Source organism: Delphinapterus leucas, chromosome 7 (assembly GCF_059928025.1).
Source record: "Delphinapterus leucas isolate spDelLeu-1000000601 "Yukka" chromosome 7, BTC_Dleu_Yukka2, whole genome shotgun sequence".
Classification (NCBI taxonomy): domain Eukaryota; kingdom Metazoa; phylum Chordata; class Mammalia; order Artiodactyla; family Monodontidae; genus Delphinapterus; species Delphinapterus leucas.
This window is the reverse complement of record NC_143135.1, coordinates 85,831,516-85,847,553: the sequence shown is the minus strand read 5'-3', so window position 1 is coordinate 85,847,553 and position 16,038 is coordinate 85,831,516. Positions and strand designations below refer to the sequence as shown.

Genomic DNA, 16,038 nt, shown 5'->3' with positions numbered 1-16,038 from the left:
TCCACTTTACGGACTAGAATAGCAGCTGCTTCTTATCCTCATCACCTTCCATGAAACCAATCAGAATCATAGTCAGTATAGACACATGGTTGAAGGATGATGGAATGAAAAAAAGCTGAGGAATCTCCTCTGGCAGGAATATACATAATTATATAGAGTTGCTATTAGGGTAACTATTTAAATTAAATATTAAATAATTATTTATTTAATATTAAATATTAATTCAAATATTTAAAGTTTAATAATTGTCCAAGCAATTCATGGTTAGAATGTTAGGATGAATGATTCCTTCTTTCCTAAAGAGAAGGCTTTCAATAATTCTTCAGGTCTCACTTCAGAGAAGTTTTTCCTAACCACTTTATATAAAGCAAACTCTCCCAATTCCTCTCTAGGTACCCTACATTTACCACTTTCATGGCCTTTATCACCATTTCTTCTCTTCACATTCCCTCACTGGAATATAAGCTTTATGAGGGCTGGGATCTAGTATCTCTATTGCTCTATGCCAAGCACACGGTAAACTTTCAGTGTGTTTAATTCCTGAATAATGGAAACGCTGAGGAAGAAGAACAGACAAGTGAAGACATTTCCCACATTCCAATTTGGTAATATGGACCCTTTATCCATACATTGAATAGGATATGTTAATGACATTATTTTCATTATATCATACATCAATCTAGTCTGTAGGATAGTTTTGCAGACTGTTTTGAATATAGGGCCTGCCATGTTGTGTATCTGAGGCTTAATGAATGATTTTGATGAGGAAGAAGGAAAGTTCATATCCCAGAAGACATTCAATTCTATTCTTGTAAATGTATATACGCATTTAAAAACTCCTGCTACAGTTTTGTTTTTAGTAATTAAAATGATTATCATATATTAATGACTCTATTACATATCATACTCTGCTTTCTTTTTACCCTAGTTAGATCTTCATGGTAACCTTGCAAGGTAAGAATTATCATCTGATAAAGACTGATGAAGAAAACTGAGGGTCAGAGAGGTTAAGTAACTTAACTTGTCCATGGTCCACAACTTGTAAAAGAAAGTAACATTTAAATTTAGGTCTGTCTATCTGACTCCAAAAGTCACAATTATCCCGCAGGGCGAAGTAGGCTGCCTTTGTTCTAACAGACTTAATTTCACAAAACTCCTACTTCTCCACATGTTGCCAAGTTTAGGATATGGAATGTAGATCCATATTCCCAAACTATATGTGGTGGTACATGTGGGCAAGTCATTCAGTCTCTGGGTTCATAGAACCATAGTACAGATGCATCTGAGACTATTCTTCCAGGAACAGACATACTTTAAATTCCTATGTATTGATACAGAAAGGCAAAAGGAGAGAGCCTAATTCCTTGATATAATATTTTTCCATGTAGAGGAAACTACCAAGTCTTATTTGGCTTGATTTTTACAAATTCTCTCTCTGGCCCTTAGGAAGCTTTAGTCAACAGTCTTAACAGATGTAGAAAGGGATGGGACATTCCAACATGAAGAATGTAACCATTAGTACCTGCCATGAATAGGAAGACTACTAATTGTTAAACAGCATACTTTAAATAAATGATGTGTGAATAAACTCCAATACAAGACATCAGAATGTCCTCTGTAACCTGGAAACCACATTCCCTGGGCTACAAGGGTGCTGAATTTGGAACTGCTACTCCAAGTCTCAAGAATGTTCCAAGTGCTGTCTGATATGATTGTGGCCAAGGCACTATAGAAGAAAAGATTTGCTGGGAAAACTTTTCGACTTCTTCCCTGGTATATGCAGGGCTTTATAGAAACACAGTGTAATGGAGTGAGCACTAAACTTCCAAGGACACCGGGGCAAGCAGTTCCAATAATTAAGTTACAAAATAGCAACCAGAATCACCAGGGATTCTGTAAGCCTGGAAGACTGTGCAGCCAGAAAGCATCATGATGCCATATGTTAGAGCTCCTTACTTCTGTACTGGCTGCCTTTGTTCATGCACAATTAAGGCTGTGCAAGTTGGTGTGTGCTACATCATAAAATGGAGGACCAACATCACCGTACAAGCCTGTTCAGAAACCTAACAAATGCCAGGACAAGGGGCTGCTGGAAGAAAGCACACTCCCTTTACTACAGTGTCTGTGCAGCTTTCAACCTCATGCTGTTTTCTCATTCTTTTTTGGAATGCAAAGGAAAGAAATCAGGTGAAATTGCAGGCTGAGCTAGCTGCAAGGAAGCTGAGGACTGAGGTGGAGAGCGGAGTATTCACTCACACAGAAACCCTTGGGTGTCCTTTTACAACATGCTGCCAAACTGTGTGTGGAAAGCTACCAAGAGTTCAGCATCTGCATGTCCAGTTTGTGCCCCTATTGTATAAAACTCTCCTTCTTGCATTCATATCAGTAAATGTAGCTTGGACTTTTTCTTAAAGAATTTTAAGCTAATAATAAATGACCTTGGGATCGTTAAAAAAATTCTCAGAGATCTCTATACCTACCCTTAAGTACTGGCACTCTGGTATTCAAATACGTTGTGCCAAAGACTTTCCCCTCATCATAAATTTTCATTTACAAGGCCATGGCAACAGTCCTAATGAAGATTAATTACTGCAGTACATTCCATAAAATCTGCCCAGTTCCCTTCTGATGGTGAAGGCTATCGCATATAGAAATGGAACTGAAAATGTATCATGTCCTTAATGTCTCTTTTCTAGCTGCTCGGTACTAGAAACGGATCTGTAAAAACAATTTAGTCAAAGAAAAGATTGACTGGCTCAGCATTCATTACAAACATAACTGCAAGAGCAGATGATATCCTCTTTGATCAGAATTCTAATAATCCGAAAAGGTTGGGGACTGTGAGAAGGCAACAGTACACAAGGGACTGCAATCACACTACTGATCCATGTACATGTTTCCTTCTAAAAAACACAAACATCATTTGGGATGGGGAAAAAGTTCTGGCTCCCCCAATCTCTATTTTTTTGGTTTATAAGCCCACTTAAGAATCTGATGAAAATTCGTGACACTTTTTCCAGATAAAGGCACGGGAGTGTCTGCTACATGCACACCCAAACCATCATTTTGCATACAATTTCAAGATGTTTGAGATTCCCCTAAAGTTCATCCATAGAGTTCAGGTTAAGAACTTCTCCTCTGCAGCAATTTAGAAGACACATGATTTCTCTTCTCCCAGATTAAAAAAAATATTTAAACACTCATACAAGTTGGGTTTATGTTATGGATTTTTCTTGCTACTAATCTGTATGTAAAATATTTCTGCTCCCCAAAAGCACAACAGCTTTTCTCCTCAAACTACTTTCACTGATTAGTTTTTAATATTCAAGATCATCACCTACCCAATCATGTCCCCAGTGTTCTAGCTATCTGGCAAAATTAAGTTTTACAGTTTAGACTAACTCTTCATTAGTCCTTCAAATGATTTCAAGAGAGAGAAAACCCAATGTTCAACAAAGTTATCCATTAAAGAATTACTTATAATAGCAAAAACAAAAGAAAACAAAACCAAACAACTAAGCATGAGTATGACCTAAAATTCTAAAAGAGGAATGGATAAAGAAATTATGACATAACTAAATAACGTAATATAGTCATTAGGTATTAATGCATTCTACATGAAGCAATGTGAAGTAAAAAAAAAAAAGGGTGGTGTCATTCTCAAGGATGGTCCTGAAAAGTATCATTTTCAACAGTCTTTTCGGTGAAAGCAAAGTCAACATGCACCATAATCAGGGCAGCAGCCAAGAGAACCCTACTAGATGTTTCATCTACTAGGTGAACCTACTAGGTGGTTCATCTTGGCCTCATAGTATCCTGAGCCATTCATCCATCTTCTTAGAGATCCTAGTATTTCTGAAACATGACAAACCCACCACTGTCACTGAGTGACAGTTATTCAATGGGTGGCTAAATGACAGAGGGGTAGAAAGCACAGGGCAAGACCTGAGACTGCAAGTAAGGTCAAGCTGAGAGCTTCCTAAACCTCAAATTTCTCAAAATGTGTTTTCCCCATCCCAACCCTCACCCCAGAAAATAATGCCTTCCTTCCTCAATAGGTAGCAACCTTTCCCCTAAGAGTCCCAAGACAAATAATACTGCCTTCCCACTCCTCTCCCACCTTCCCCACTCCCGCCTCCCTGCTACCCCAACAATCTGCCTTGGAAGTTTGTCCATTCATGCTTCACATCACACAGGATATGCTTTTGTTTTGTTTTAGGGCAATGGCAAAAGGGAGAAAGACAAAAGGAACACAATTTAAAGAAAGTCAAGTAAATTAACTCTTATTGTTATTCACAATTCATGTTAAGTGCTGATAAAAGCTCTATGAACTTCGATAGGTCATGAACTTTGTATTTCACAAAGAAGAGGTGATTGAGATTTACTCTTGAAAGCTGCTAGGCATATTGGAATCAGAGATAATCTCCTGAAGTTAAAAAAAAATAAAAGGAAAGAATGGCAGGCACACAATAAAGTCAATATATCACTGACCTGAGCCAACTTCTTTCCGTACCTACCACCCACAACTAGATTCACCAATGAACACTGGTTCAAGTAAGTGAAAACTATACCCAATCCTATTTAACAATCACCTAGACTCTGAGTAAAAAAAATCCCCTTAAAAAATCATCCCCTATATTTAGTGCCAACTATGCCACCAATTAATATAAAATACATAATGTGTCATACTCAGCCCCAACCAAAACCAGTTAAGAAAGGAAAATGCTTTCTGGGAATTTTCCTTCCCCCCAAATTTATCTTTAATGCATACATATTTCTTTTCCAGGTGAAAAGCCTTCCATGTATTACAAAGCTGACTGTAAAGTCATAGAAGAGTAGTTGCTGGGCAAAATTTACTGAAGAGTTGTCACAGAATGCTAGGAGAAACCATACAGATTAAAGTGGTTCATCTCCTTCATGTAAGAGATACATGATACATGGGCAAGTTCATTCAAAAACAGAAAACTAGTATAAAACAGATTTTTAAAACAAAACAAAACCCCCAAACAAATGGAAAACCAGACAAAAATCCTTGATCAGCCTTTTGATTCAGAGCTGTGTCAGGCTAGGCAAAAAGAACAGCTAATTATATTAGATGTGAAAATTTACCCTGTACAGGAAAAGGTACCAATCCATATAGAGCTTTTCATGTCTAAATTATGCCAACAGTCTCAGTACAAATTACACGTGAGTGGTCTTATACCACCTAGAATAATCTACCAAATACCCCACCATATAACAATTCTTTATAAAGCAATCTTACTCAGAGACCATGTTCTGTGAAGAAAAGATTGATATAACTCAGTAACAGTCTAACCACAACCTTTTTCTTTCCCTTTTTTGCTTGAAAAAGGTTAAGATGATAAATATTAAAAACTTAATTTGACTGGATAATGAATATCTGGAACATCCAGTTGCTTCTTTTTCATCATATTCAATACTTCACAAATTTTCACATCATTAGCAATTCACATGAAGATGGCCATAATCCAAACATAATGAATGCTACTAGATATACAAAAATTAATCTTAGATTACATGTTCAGGACCAAATCTCTCTCAGCTTGTGAGGCACAGCTAAAAGGAACACTTTTATTGAAAGAAGAGTGTAACTGGAATATGGTTAGACACTTGTCTCACTTCAAAGGCCATATTCTTTAGAAGGGCAATTTACCCTTCTCCCTGCTCTCTTACAACTTAAACTTACTTCAGGTTTAGCTTAGCCATCACTCCCTTCAGGAAGCTGTTTCTGGTTTGCCAAGCCCAAGTGTTAGGCCCATCACTTTCGTGCTCATCCATCCCTCTCCCCATCACCTCCCGAGTGCACAAATCACAGTACTTAACCACCATGTTGTTTTGTAATTGCTTGTTTATCCATCTGTAACCTCCACTGAACTAAAAGTTCTGTGAAAGTAGGAAGGGTATTTTTCTTGCTTAATGTTTTATCCTCTGTACCTGCACTATGCCTGGCACAGGATAGGTACTAAAAAAATTCTTAGTTGAAAGAATGGATGGAGGAAATGTGACAAGAAGCCAGAGACTACAGATCAAGTAGATATTTTTTAACTCTTAAATAATCAGAATGTGATTTAAATAATGCAGAAAGTTGCTTCTCCAGCTCTTGGCATCACATATAGAAGCTAGTCAAATATGTTTATTGTGAAAGCAGTATAACTCTACTATATGGACTATTTGGGAGATTAAGAAATGAAAAATCACTTATGAGCACAAAGATAATTACATGCAATATTTGAGGTCTTATGTCCTCAAAAGGTATGAAAGTCTATATCAAAACTCACTGGAGACAAGAACACATGATTCTGTGTAGTTCCCTGCAGACCAGTGAATTCTCTGATGTCACAAAGTCCACTGCAACAAAGAGCTAGGTTTCCTACTAAATTTTCTGTCTATTTTAATAACAATAATAATAACAACAAATCCCAATATCTTGTATTAACTCTACCTATGTTAGTTCCGTAGAAGGAATCAGAAATGAAAACCACAGAGTAAAACACAGCATGGACCAATTTGTAAGATGGAAGAAGATGAGAAAAGAAAGCAGAGAGCATCAAAGCAAGCTCTCCCTTCTATACCTACTTTCAAAAATAGCGCACAAAAGCTTAGAGCTTCCAATGGAATTCAGGCATCTGCTGCTGACTAACCAGCTAACACTCCTTCTGTACGATGGGTAGATTACCCACTCCCCCTATTTCATAGCTCTGTTTCTAAGGATAAATGGAGCTATTAATGGCAGCATTCTTAAAGTTCCTTAAAAGGAACTCAGGGTCATATAATTTTCATTGTCCCTGGGACCATATTATAAGCAAGGTATCTCTTTTTGTCATGCTAACTTAAAGAAGTTGGATCTTATATATGAGAATCTCTTTTGAATCTCAGTGTTAGAGATGACAATTCTGATAATTCTACAGAGGGTTAAGGAGGGTTTAAATTCCACTGTGGCTATATACTGAGCTGAGGAGGAGGACAGAGGTACAAACTCTTTAAAATCCTATCAGACCTCCCTGAGGAGGAATTACTGACCCCAAGTTCAGTCATTCTCCACTAAATCTGGCTCTCCTTTGCCTATTTCCTACTGACTAAGTGTCTTTCCATGTAGAGAGACAAATGTGTTAACTGTGCTGAATATCTACGGGTGTCACCAAAGTGAAGGAAAAAGAGACATAGAAAGGAAACGTTCAAAGAAATTAGCTCATACTAGTTAGTTTGGGACTAATAGCCACTTTCTAATTGGCATAACCAAGTCCTATACAAACTCATATCTGAAAATGCTAAATTAATATCCAGAGAATAACCTACTGGCAGAGTGAGGATGACCAAGAGGCTGGAACACTAGCTGTCCTACAATTATTGAGCAGAAGCCAGAAACAGTGCACCAAATAAAACCTGTGAACAAGCCAGGAGGATCCTCTAAAGCTAACATCACAAAATCTTAGCATTCGGTCATATCCATGAGAGGCAAAGAAAAAAAGATGTAGCAGAACTGGTACAATATAGGAAGAAAGAATTGGCGCTATTATTATACACAGCAGAAGTAATTACTACAGTCAAAATTCTAGTGTACATGAATTTACTTGTGAATGCCTCTTCTTATCCAAAACAATGTGGTTTTAGTTTACATATATCTTTATTCATTGCCACTGAGGTAATTTCAAGAGAGAAGGGAAAATTAGAGTATAAATAGAAATTTCACATGTAGACTATTACTTGTTAACTTACCCTAAATCCTACCTTCTAGTCCAGGAATGGAAAACAGGTTTTATCTTGCGTACCAATCCCGATTGATTGATGAACCCTGTTTGAGAAGGACTGCTAGGACTAAATGGAAAGGAATACAGACAAAGCCTATCCTGGATGAGGGATGGGGCAATTAAGCACTAGTAATACATTCTGCCATCCTGGGTCTAGTCCATTGGTTCTCAACTGTGAGAGATTTTGCTCCCCAAAGGATACCTGGCAATGTCTGAAGATACTTCTGGTTATCCCAACTGGGGAGGTGCTAGTGGTAGAGGATGATGCTAAACAGTCTACAACCACCTCAAACTCTCCAAAACAAAAAATCATCTGGGCCAGAATGCCAATAATGCTGAGGTAGGGAAACCATGGTCCAGTCAAATCTATCCTATGGTTAGTCCATGGATCAGTTCTTCAGCCAAATAACATTAAATTTGTCTTGAGGTAGTTTTCCTGAGCTACCTCTCCTAATGCCATAGTAATTCCAACTTGTCTGGAGTATTAGAACCAGAGGTTCAATTTGATTCAGGCAGATCACACTGACCTGTCCCTAACTTGTATTGTGATCACAGACAAATGATTTTATCCCTCGAAGCTGTGGCTTTTTCATCTATAAGAGGAGGGGGTTGGACTAGATAATCACTGTGCTCATACAAAGACAAAACTGCTAGGAAGCCCCTAAATGTACTAAAGGAATAAAGCCCTTGTTGATATTCTTTTCAACAACAAGATAATTTTTCTTCAGCCTAAGACAAGTTTATCAATTCCTTTCAATCTCTGCTAATATAGTTATCAGTTATGTCTTAACTTAAAACTATTTTAATTTTCATGTAATGCTTAAATATTTCCCATCTGAACGCTTGTCACTGAGTTAAGATGCTTTGGCATCTCTCAAGGTATTACTACCATCTTGTGCATCACCATTACACTACCGGAACTTGGATGCTTCCAGTTCTCCAACCATCTATTCTGTCATCTCTGGTATCATTTAAGCTATTAGGACCAATTATATAGTTGCTTATCATTATGCTTCTCTCTTTTACTCTATAAATCTCCTTCATAAATCTATTAATCAATACAAGTATTTTAGGGCCTTTTTCTGTGCCTATGACATTAATGCTGGGGAGATGAGTAAAGGCTGGAGCTGAAAGTATTGGTATAAAAAGACAGATTTTCTAGCTACAAAGCATTTACAAGCTCATTAAGAGGATGAAACGTGAAACTATTTGAGAACAAGTCATATTAACTACGTGGTAGTAGGGAAATGTCACTATGAGGGTAAGAGATGCCAAAAGAATGAAATGAAATGTCTGCTGTACATAGATTAAGGATGACCCAGAAACTATCATGAAAAATGTTAGACAAAAATCCTTATGAATCAGATACAGAAAGACTGCTGACATCTTACCAGTGATTTCAAAGGTTGGCTCTATGTTTTAAAGGTATGTTAGACAGATGTGGAAAATATGGCCAAATAACAAACTGTAAGAACCAATTAAAGTTCCCTTCAGAAAGTAAAATTACACAGAGCATTTAGAAGTTAATGATATAAAGTTATACGTGTTAAGTTGGGTCACAGCTATCAAAATGGAGATCCCATAAACTACTCTGAAACAGGGACATTTATATAAGAATAAAAAGGGCAACAAACAACCATACTGACAGCTTATCAAGGTCTGGACATGTGTATTTTCTGAAGTAGAATATGCATATTTACTCTTAGAGGTCAATTTCTAAAGATTAGAATTATGCCCTGGACCTAAATTATTTAACCCTTATCATTTAAATATTTTTTCTAAATCCTAATAAATTATTTTCACCTGTGGTGCTTCTTGTGGTAGTAAAGCTATTATGTCCATTACCTAGTTGTCCAATAGCAAATGTCTCAAGTTTCTGGCATCACATGGGAAGACTGCATTTTGGATAAGTCATTTTCACTACTATAAAATAATACTATGTTTAAATGAGCACAATATTAAAATAAAGAGTAACTCTGAAATGATCTCTCTATAGCATTTTTCCCTTAAGGGGATAATCTTTTTGAGACCTTTTCATAATGCTCTTAGTTAAAATTGGATTATAGCTCTCTGTGGCCTATTTTTTCAACTCCAAACTTTTCAGACTAGCAACTTTAGGGGTTCCAACAAGCTTCCTCTCCCTTTCAACCATATTAACTTCATCCATCATTAGTACCTCCCCCTTGTGCCTAAATAGGCTCATTGATTTAGTTCAGTCATGAACCATGCAGTTCAATATTCTCAACTTTTAAATCAACAGAATCTCAATTTAATCTAATACATAGTACTCTGAAAACAAGTGCTGAGCAAGTCATTCAATTCATTACATTTCATCTATTTTTGGCATGGCAGCAAGTAAGTCCACATTAAAATGAACAGATTCTAATTTGAGAGAATTTGTCAAAGGCTGTTTATGTACGAGTTTTCCATTATTTTATGTGTTTCTTACTTAATTTTACATCAAAGAATGTGAAAGTATAACTGCCCTTTTAAAAAATTCAGAAATAATTTTTAACAACAATCTCAACAGTGAATCAAAATAAAATCTTACCTCTGTTTGCACTAAATATACCCTAGTGCATCAAATACTTAAGCATAAAAGATTCAGAAAGAGAGAGACAAGAAGAGAATAGACCAAGAAAAAGATACAACTCTCATATCACCCATATATCTGTTAACAGGAATTAACAGAAACAGTAGAAGGGCCCCTAAAATGACGAGAAGAGCATGAGATGTTTGTCTCCACACATCTTTTGGAGTTATTAAAAGGAGAAGACCCATATTCTTAATGCCACCAACGGTAGAAACATACCTAATTTTGTTTTCCATATCTTCATTATCTGATTCTTCGGAGCTTCTGTACTTATCTGGATCTGGAAGTGTGCTTGGATCAAATCCATCATTATCATCATCACTCCAATCCAGAAAGGCTTCTTCTTCAACTTTAGCCTAAGAAAAGGCAAGGGAAATTGTCGTTTAAGAAAACAGCTCATAAATAATCAGGTCTTATTTCTAGCCCCAAATAAATATCCCTAACTGAGATCCTCAAATTAGAAGCCTTTTATTCTGGCAAAAGCCTCTATGTGACTTTCAGAACCATAATCATTTGCACTGTGAAAGAAAACCCATGTCATTTCAAAAGTAAAACAAAATATGGTTCAAAAAGTAAATCACTATTAAGTCCCTTAAACACAATATGGGACAAATTTGACAGTTTAATTACTTCCATGTAACTCAACTATCAAAGAAATAAAGTGTAAAATAAATTTGTTTTAGTGCTCTTGTCCACTATGCAAGTTTCAAAACTACCAAAAATATTAGGTAAAAATGTAAGAGGCCAGACGAGAGAGTACAGAAATATCTGTCTGATAATTTTTTGACCGCAATAAATCTTAAAACAACAATCAGATCTGTATTAGCTCATTAATAGTGAAGGGCCTTCTAAATTCGAATTAAGTACAAAGTCACTAAGAACAATTAAAAAACAAGATAGAATACCAAGATACAGAAAGTTGGGAACTATCCAGTTTCATGCAAGTAGGTAGGTGTTTAGGCTTTTTTACTTTTGTTTTGTGAGAACAAAGTAATGCAATGTTAAAATAAATTTACTACACATTTATGTAATGAACATCCCTTATAATAAGTTTATTTCTGGCAGATTGGTTTTGTCACCTGGTAGATAAGAAATACAAACAAACATTGTCACACGCATTTAACAGATTATAAGCAGTAAGCAGGACTAAAAAACAATTCTGGATGAATTTCTCTTAGTTACCCACTTTATAATTCTTTTTCACACCATATGAGACAAACTTCAATGATTCTTTGATTTCAAATGATTAATGCTGTTTCCTAGAAACTGAATAACAACTCAGCATAGCATAGCAATTGACTGTGCAGCCCTCTACTGAAGTCTGCTTACACTCTTTGTACAGCTCTCCCTTGATAACCTCTAAACATAGCCAAAGAAGGAAGAAGTAAAGAAAATAAGGATTAGTCACTACTGCAAAAGTCCTTTATTGCTTTCTTGGTAAAATTCCCTGCTAAAAATAAAAGGTCTGGAAACAAATATCAGAAGGGAAGAAGAAAAAGCTGCCATCAGAGGCAGTAAGCAGTACAACTCAACAGCATACTACTATACGGTCCATTTGAAAATAATCAAGGATGTCAACAAAAATTGAATGTCATCATATACCGAAGAACACTAATCTCCCAAGCTACAAGGTATTTCCAGTTTTCCAGTCTGGTGCTCTCAAAGGAATCTGTTATCTAAAGGTGGAGCCAGAGAATTACCAAAGTAATTCTCAAGCTTTTTTGGTCCCAGGACACCTATACATTTAAATATATAAAGGACTCCAAAGAGCTCCTGTTAAGGTGGATTATATCTATTGCCATTTAATGTATTAGAAGTTGAAACTTAGAATTTTTAAAAGTTCATTAATTTAAAAGTAATAATAAACACTACATTATTATATATTAACATATATGGTAACATAAATAGTGTTTTTATGAAAATAGCTACTATTTCCAAAACAAAAGGGCTCTGTTTTACATTTTTACAAATTTCTTTAATGTCTGGCTCAGAAGAAGATATCTTGATGCTCATATCTGCTTCTGCATTCAATACATTGTTCTGGTTGAAACATACGAAGAAAATCCAGTCTCTCAGAGATAGGTAGTTGGGAAAGGGAAAAGTAATTTACCAGCCTTTTTAGAGAAGTGCAGTTACTCTCCTTTGATACTACAATAAACACTGATGAGTGGAAGTTTCTTAAAAAGTAGTTACAATGTGGAATCTGAAGCCATTATCAATGAACCTTCTGTACTCTGTTACATTAAAATCCATTGGTCTACTTTGCACTTTGAATGGATCTTTTACCAGTGAATGATTTCACAACACTGTGCACCAGTCATGTGGAAAATACTGGTTCACTAAATTATGCATATCTTCTTTATATGGATCTTCAAATATTAACACATTTCATTATACAATATTTTTTAAAATCATATTTCTTAATATCATGGTCAATATCATTTTAAATGTCTTTCAAAGTATTGGGAAGCTACTGGTGGATATAAGTTTTCTAAAATTCTGATTTTTTCTTAGAAGCTTGAATTTTTTCATCAGCGAGAAATAATTTCAGTTTTTTCTTTGAAGTGTAGCAATAAGTGTTGTTTTCCTCTGGCTGATTTCAAAATTTTCTCTTTATCATATAGCAGTTAGACTATGATGTGCCTAAGAATGGTTTTCTTTGTATTTGTCTTTCTTGGGGATCTGCAAGCTTCTTGGATCTATCAATGCTTTTCAGTAAATTTGGGAAGTGTCTGGCTATGATTTCTTCAAATATTTTTATGCCTCTTTCTTACCATTCCTTCCATGATTGCAAGAACATGTATAATGGACTACTTCACAGTTCTCTTAGTTTTGTTCATTTTTCTGCAATCTTTTTTCTTTCTGTTCTTTGCACAGGGTTATTTCTACTGGGTCCTCGGGTTTGCTGTTGCTTTCTTCTGACAATTCCAAACGGTTTTTCAGCCTGCCTGGCAAAAATTTTACAGTAATTGTGCTTTCAGGCAGGTCTAATACCACATTTGTTTTTGTCTTGTTTAAATATAGTTTCCATTGCTCTGGGGAGGCTACCTATCTGTTTATTTATATACCTATATTTTCCTTTAATTCTTTTAACATACTTAAAATAGCTACATTGAAATCTATGATAAATTCAAATCTGGGCTAACAAGAGTTTCTATTGACTACTTTTTCTTGGCCATGGATCACAATTTCCTGCTTCACTACATGTTTCATATTTTTGTAGAAAACTAGATACTTTAGATAATATATTATAGAAAAACTTAATTCTGTTAGGTTTTTCTGAGGATTATTAGATTTCTATTCTAATAGACAATTACCTTGCCTGGATTCAAACTGCAAATTCTCTCTAACCCATGGTACTCAGCTACTTATATCTCATCTCTGTTTTGTTCTTATGGCTTCCAACTGCTGTTTTTTTAGCCTGGTTTCCTATGAGTCTTCCCTCAGCCTGTGAAATGTGACACTCAGCCAAGGATTTAGGCAGAGTTGGGCTCCCCTCTCTGTGATTTCCTTGCTTCTTGGGTTTTCCCCTAATCTCCAGTTGCTCTGTTGGCTCTGAGATCTGTACTCTGATATGTCAAGCAGAATACTTGAATTAATTGTATTTTAACACCTAGAATCATTTAATATGCTCCTTTAACATTTACTATAAAGCAAGTAGCCTTCACAAAATAAGTACAATACAAAATAAATTAGAAAGTGAGTTAGTATAAACACCTTAACTCAATATTCCACTGTACATGTTTATCTATTTGAAGGAAAATACAAATTCAAAATGATGAAAACTTACTTTTAAATGGATAAAACATTATCTGGATTTGTATTACTATGACTTTCTTGTAACTGACAACATTCAGGTCTTGGCTATTTCCTGATCTGTAAGATGATCCCACTGTTGATGCCATACCATATTGTCTGTGCTGCATTATACTCCTCAATTCATGACAATGACAAACAAATTTAAGTTGGCAATCACTCCTTTCAGAAACACAATTTCAACCTACTAAAACTGTAGAGATGATGGAGAAAGACATTTTCATATTGAGCTTTTTTGTCTTTTAGTTCATTCTTTGAAGGGTTAGAAACATATAACTATAAAAATGTACAATATCTGTATTAAAAAGTACAATGTGCCTCTATTAATGCCTTTAATCTATTAAAAAATTTAAAAAACACTATCATCTACAACAAACACAAAGCATAAATAAAAATCACTAAGTAAAGAGGGTATTGCCATAATGAAAACATTCTGGAGAAAAGTACTGAGTTTATCGTTCTGGCAAGGTCTAGGTTGGAAGTATGCTCTTTCTAGTTAGGTAAGGTGGTAAAGAAAATGGACATTGGACATTTTAGCTGCTCTGTCTCTCTCTATCCTTGTGATTTCATGAACCATTTAAAAGCTAATTATAAATATGGCACCATCCTCACTTTTCTCTCTCTCTGGACTCATTTTCATGAGGGACAGCACAAATACTATGAGGTACCTATCACCTTCCAAATACTACCTGTCACCTTCCAAATGATTGTGACATATCAGTGTGTTAGAACATCATGGCTGGAAACTCACTGCTCTAAGTAAAAGGGAACCATTTAAGTATTTTAGCAGAAGACTGAACTTGTATCTTACAGATGCTGCACCCTGGCAGCAATGGGAAGGGTCGTTGGAGGGTATAAGATTTGAAGGTAGGATATCAGTTTAAAAACTACAATAATCCAGAGGAAAGGGATTCAATGAAGGAAGTGGCAGTGGAGATGGAAGTGGGGAACAGGTATGAAAGATGTCAAGGAGGGAGAACCAACTAGACTCTGTGGACTACATGGGTATATGGTACATTTCAGAGAATCATTATGTTCATAAGCATAGTTGTACATGATAAACATGGTCTAAGAAAGTTTAATAAGTATTATGAAGATGCTTTACAAAAATGCCTTCCTTCAATAAGTTTTTATTAAGGAGACATGTGACAGACATACTACGAGGTACTGGGGATATAGCAGTGAATAAGACAGAGTCCCTGCCCTGATGATAAAATGAACTGTTCTAGGATAGTTATCCACATAAGCACTAAAATGAAAGCCATGTTCTTCTATTTCTGCAGAGCAGTCACTAACGAATGAATTGACTCCACTAGCCCTGCTAAATGCTTAACATCTGGCAGAATGCAGCCTTCAATTTATGGCTCCTGGCTGTCAACATGCCTCTTTCTCTTCAGGTACTTCCAGATTGGAAGATGAAACCACTCCTCCCTCACTGACCAATCATTCTCTCATTTTTCTCTACCCTCCCAGCCCTATGGTCACACCCGCACTCCTGTCTCAAGGCTCTGAGAAATTAAAAAAAAAAAAAGTAGTTCATACACACTAAGAGATCAGGGTCACCTCTATGAACTGGCTGTTCCTGAAATACAGTTTCAGAACCTCTGAGAAAAATATTTCACCTAAAATAGGAATACTCTTCTTAAAATACACACTTGGAAGACTCAGTTATTAAGTAGGGCAGATGAAAATATCCAAAAAAGAAATGTAACCCAACTAGCTTTTATTTTGCTTTCAGTTTTGATGATGAGAAGAAATACAGATGAGAAGTAGCATTCTTCTACAACAAATTTATGAAGTGCTCTCACATACATTATCTTACTTCATCTTCAAACTCTATGAAGTAGGAAGAAAAAGAAT

At 35.8% G+C, this 16,038-nt stretch overlaps 1 protein-coding gene across 3 annotated transcripts in view; it reads right to left on the bottom strand.

The window, feature by feature from the left end:
- DDX10 (DEAD-box helicase 10) overlaps positions 1–16,038 on the bottom strand; it is a 287,937-nt gene that overhangs the window by 26,013 nt on the left and 245,886 nt on the right. For all 3 annotated transcript variants that reach the window (XM_089915515.1, XM_022561609.3, XM_022561610.3), the window contains one exon: positions 10,582–10,718. In XM_089915515.1, the coding sequence (XP_089771641.1) occupies positions 10,582–10,718 (137 nt within the window). The remainder of the gene's footprint in view (positions 1–10,581; positions 10,719–16,038) is intronic.